Source organism: Austrofundulus limnaeus, unplaced genomic scaffold, assembly GCF_001266775.1.
Source record: "Austrofundulus limnaeus strain Quisiro unplaced genomic scaffold, Austrofundulus_limnaeus-1.0 Scaffold1484, whole genome shotgun sequence".
Taxonomy (NCBI): Eukaryota; Metazoa; Chordata; class Actinopteri; order Cyprinodontiformes; family Rivulidae; genus Austrofundulus; species Austrofundulus limnaeus.
The window spans coordinates 38,204-40,565 of NW_013953886.1; the positions used below are offsets into that span (position 1 = coordinate 38,204).

The 2,362-nt window shown below is 53.0% G+C and overlaps 1 protein-coding gene across 1 annotated transcript in view; it reads left to right on the forward strand.

The window, feature by feature from the left end:
- LOC106535540 (uncharacterized) overlaps window positions 1-2,362 on the forward strand; it is a 7,042-nt gene extending 4,680 nt beyond the window's left edge. Inside the window, exons 4-7 of the mRNA XM_014032576.1 lie at window positions 248-361; window positions 474-980; window positions 1,507-1,623; window positions 1,704-2,362. Of these exons, the coding sequence (XP_013888030.1) occupies window positions 248-361; window positions 474-980; window positions 1,507-1,623; window positions 1,704-2,242 (1,277 nt within the window). The 3' untranslated portion in view covers window positions 2,243-2,362. The remainder of the gene's footprint in view (window positions 1-247; window positions 362-473; window positions 981-1,506; window positions 1,624-1,703) is intronic.

Genomic DNA, 2,362 nt, shown 5'->3' on the forward strand with positions numbered 1-2,362 from the left:
TTCTTGTTTAGGGTTAGCAGAGCTAAGATTCTTGTTTAGGGTTAGCAGAGCTAAGATTCTTGTTTAGGGTTAGCAGAGCTAAGATTCTTGTTTAGCGTTAGCAGCGCTAAGATTCTTGTTTAGCAGATAGTGAAGCTAACATTTGGGAAATAACCAATAATTTAGAGACGTTACTTAAAGTCTGAGGTGTTTTGAGGCTAACTGTTGTTTGTTTGTTTGTTTGTGTGTTTGTTTGTTTGTTTTGAAGAGCACAGCTGTTTGTGGAGCAAGAAGTCAGTGAACTACAACAACCGTCAGCTCAGACAGAAACTTCTGGACTCTCTGAGGAGCCAGCTGTCCGACCATTTGGTCTCTTTCTCAGGTAAAAACCTCCGCACTCTGATTCTGATCCGTTAGCTCTCAGAGTTCTGGTTCTGAACGACTCTCGGACTCCACCRCACCAAACTTTAGCTCATTATCTTGCTTCTTTCCAGTTGACGACATAAAGTGTAAGTTYAAGAACCTCCGGACTGTTTTCAACCGCGAGCTGAAGTCGGTCCAGGCCAACCGGACCTCAGACAAACCCTACGTGTCCAAGTGGAAACACTACCACCAGCTGCTCTTCCTCTGCGAGTCCACCGATGAAGACGACGGTCCTGAAGACCTGAAGGTGCTGCTGGTCCACGAAGACAGAGACCAGGAGCGAGGGAGTCCACCTCCCTCCACGGGGTCTCCTCAGATGGGCGGTGTTAGGCTCGTCAACCTGTCTGCGGTCTCCGGTCACGCCGAGGGTCAGACCAGCACCAGAGCCGTGTACCAGGTCCTCCTCCCCGCAGCTCCGGATCATCTGGAACCGAGGTCCTCCGTGCTCCCGGACTCTCCGTCCAGGTCTTCACCGGAGAGAAAACCTTGTTTGGTTCAGAGCGACAACAGACTGAGCTCCGAGCTGCGCTGCCTCTGGAGCGAGGCCAAAGTCCAGCAGCTCATCGCCTTTTATTCTGGTAGGTGGGACAGGAAGTGACCTAAACCAGACCAGGGACAGGAAGTGACCTAAACCAGACCAGGGACAGGAAGTGACCTAAACCAGACCAGGGACAGGAAGTGACCTAAACCAGACCAGGAACAGGAAGTGACCTAAACCAGACCAGACCAGGGACAGGAAGTGACCTAAACCAGACCAGGGACAGGAAGTGACCTAAACCAGACCAGACCAGGGACAGGAAGTGACCTAAACCAGACCAGACCACAGACAGGAAGTGACCTAAAGCAGACCAGGACCAGAATGAGACAAGACCAATAAAAGATCAAGACCAGACCAGCGAAGACATGATCTAGATATAACCAAAACCAGACCAGGACCAGACTTAGAGCAGACCAGGACCAGACCAAGTGCAGCCAAAGACTAGACGGAGAAGAAGACAGAGACAGGACCAGACCCAGGAAGTCTGGAGGGTCGGATRAAAATGAAACYGGTTCAGGTCTCTGTGAAATCATGACCCGTGGATCCGGTTCTCCGTGTCTCTGCAGAACACAGCTGTTTGTGGAACCACAGGCTGAAGAACTACAAGAACCGTCTGCTGAGACAGRGTCTGCTGGACACGCTGAGCGGCGTCCTGTCGGAGAACGAGCCGGTCCCGTTCTCAGGTACCTGGGTCTGGTTCAGTTCTGACCCGTCTCCTGCAGGTTCTGTCTTTATTCTTTTTATTTTTTGTCTTTATTCTTAGTGGAGGACATAAAGACTAAGTTCAAGAACCTGAGGACCATCTTCCAGCGGGAGCACAAGGTGGTGAGCTCCAACCGGACCTGTGGTTCTGAGGGCTTCTACCTGCCTAAATGGAAACATTACCAGGACCTGATGTTCCTCTGTGAGTGCTGTGAGGAAGACGAGGAGCAGGACGAAGACTTCCTCCCCCCGCGTTGCTCCGCCTCCAACCAAACCGCCGCCACACACAACCTCGATGCCCCGCCCTCGCCGACGCCCCCGGACTCCCAGCGCTCCTCCCCCTCTAKCTCCTCCCCCTCCACCTCCCACACAGATCTCAGAGCGCCGGGCTGTAAGCGGGCGAGCCGCCGCCGCCCACCGGCCCCCGGTGGCGAGCTGATGGAGCTGATGAGGAGCGTCTTCCAGAGCCGGAGCGACTTGCCGCACGCCGGCTTCCTGAAGTACGTGGAGGAGTGTCTGAACGAGGCTCCGCCCGACAAGGTGAGGAAGCTGAAGAGGAAGATCATCGAGACGATCCACAACGCCATGGACGACTTCTAGAGTTTGACCCTTTGATTTATGGAAACGTCTTCAGATCCAAGCCACACATGGAAGGATCAGGTTTCAGCTCCGCCTACAGACCTGACGTCCCGCAGGACTTTATTATTATTATTATTATTA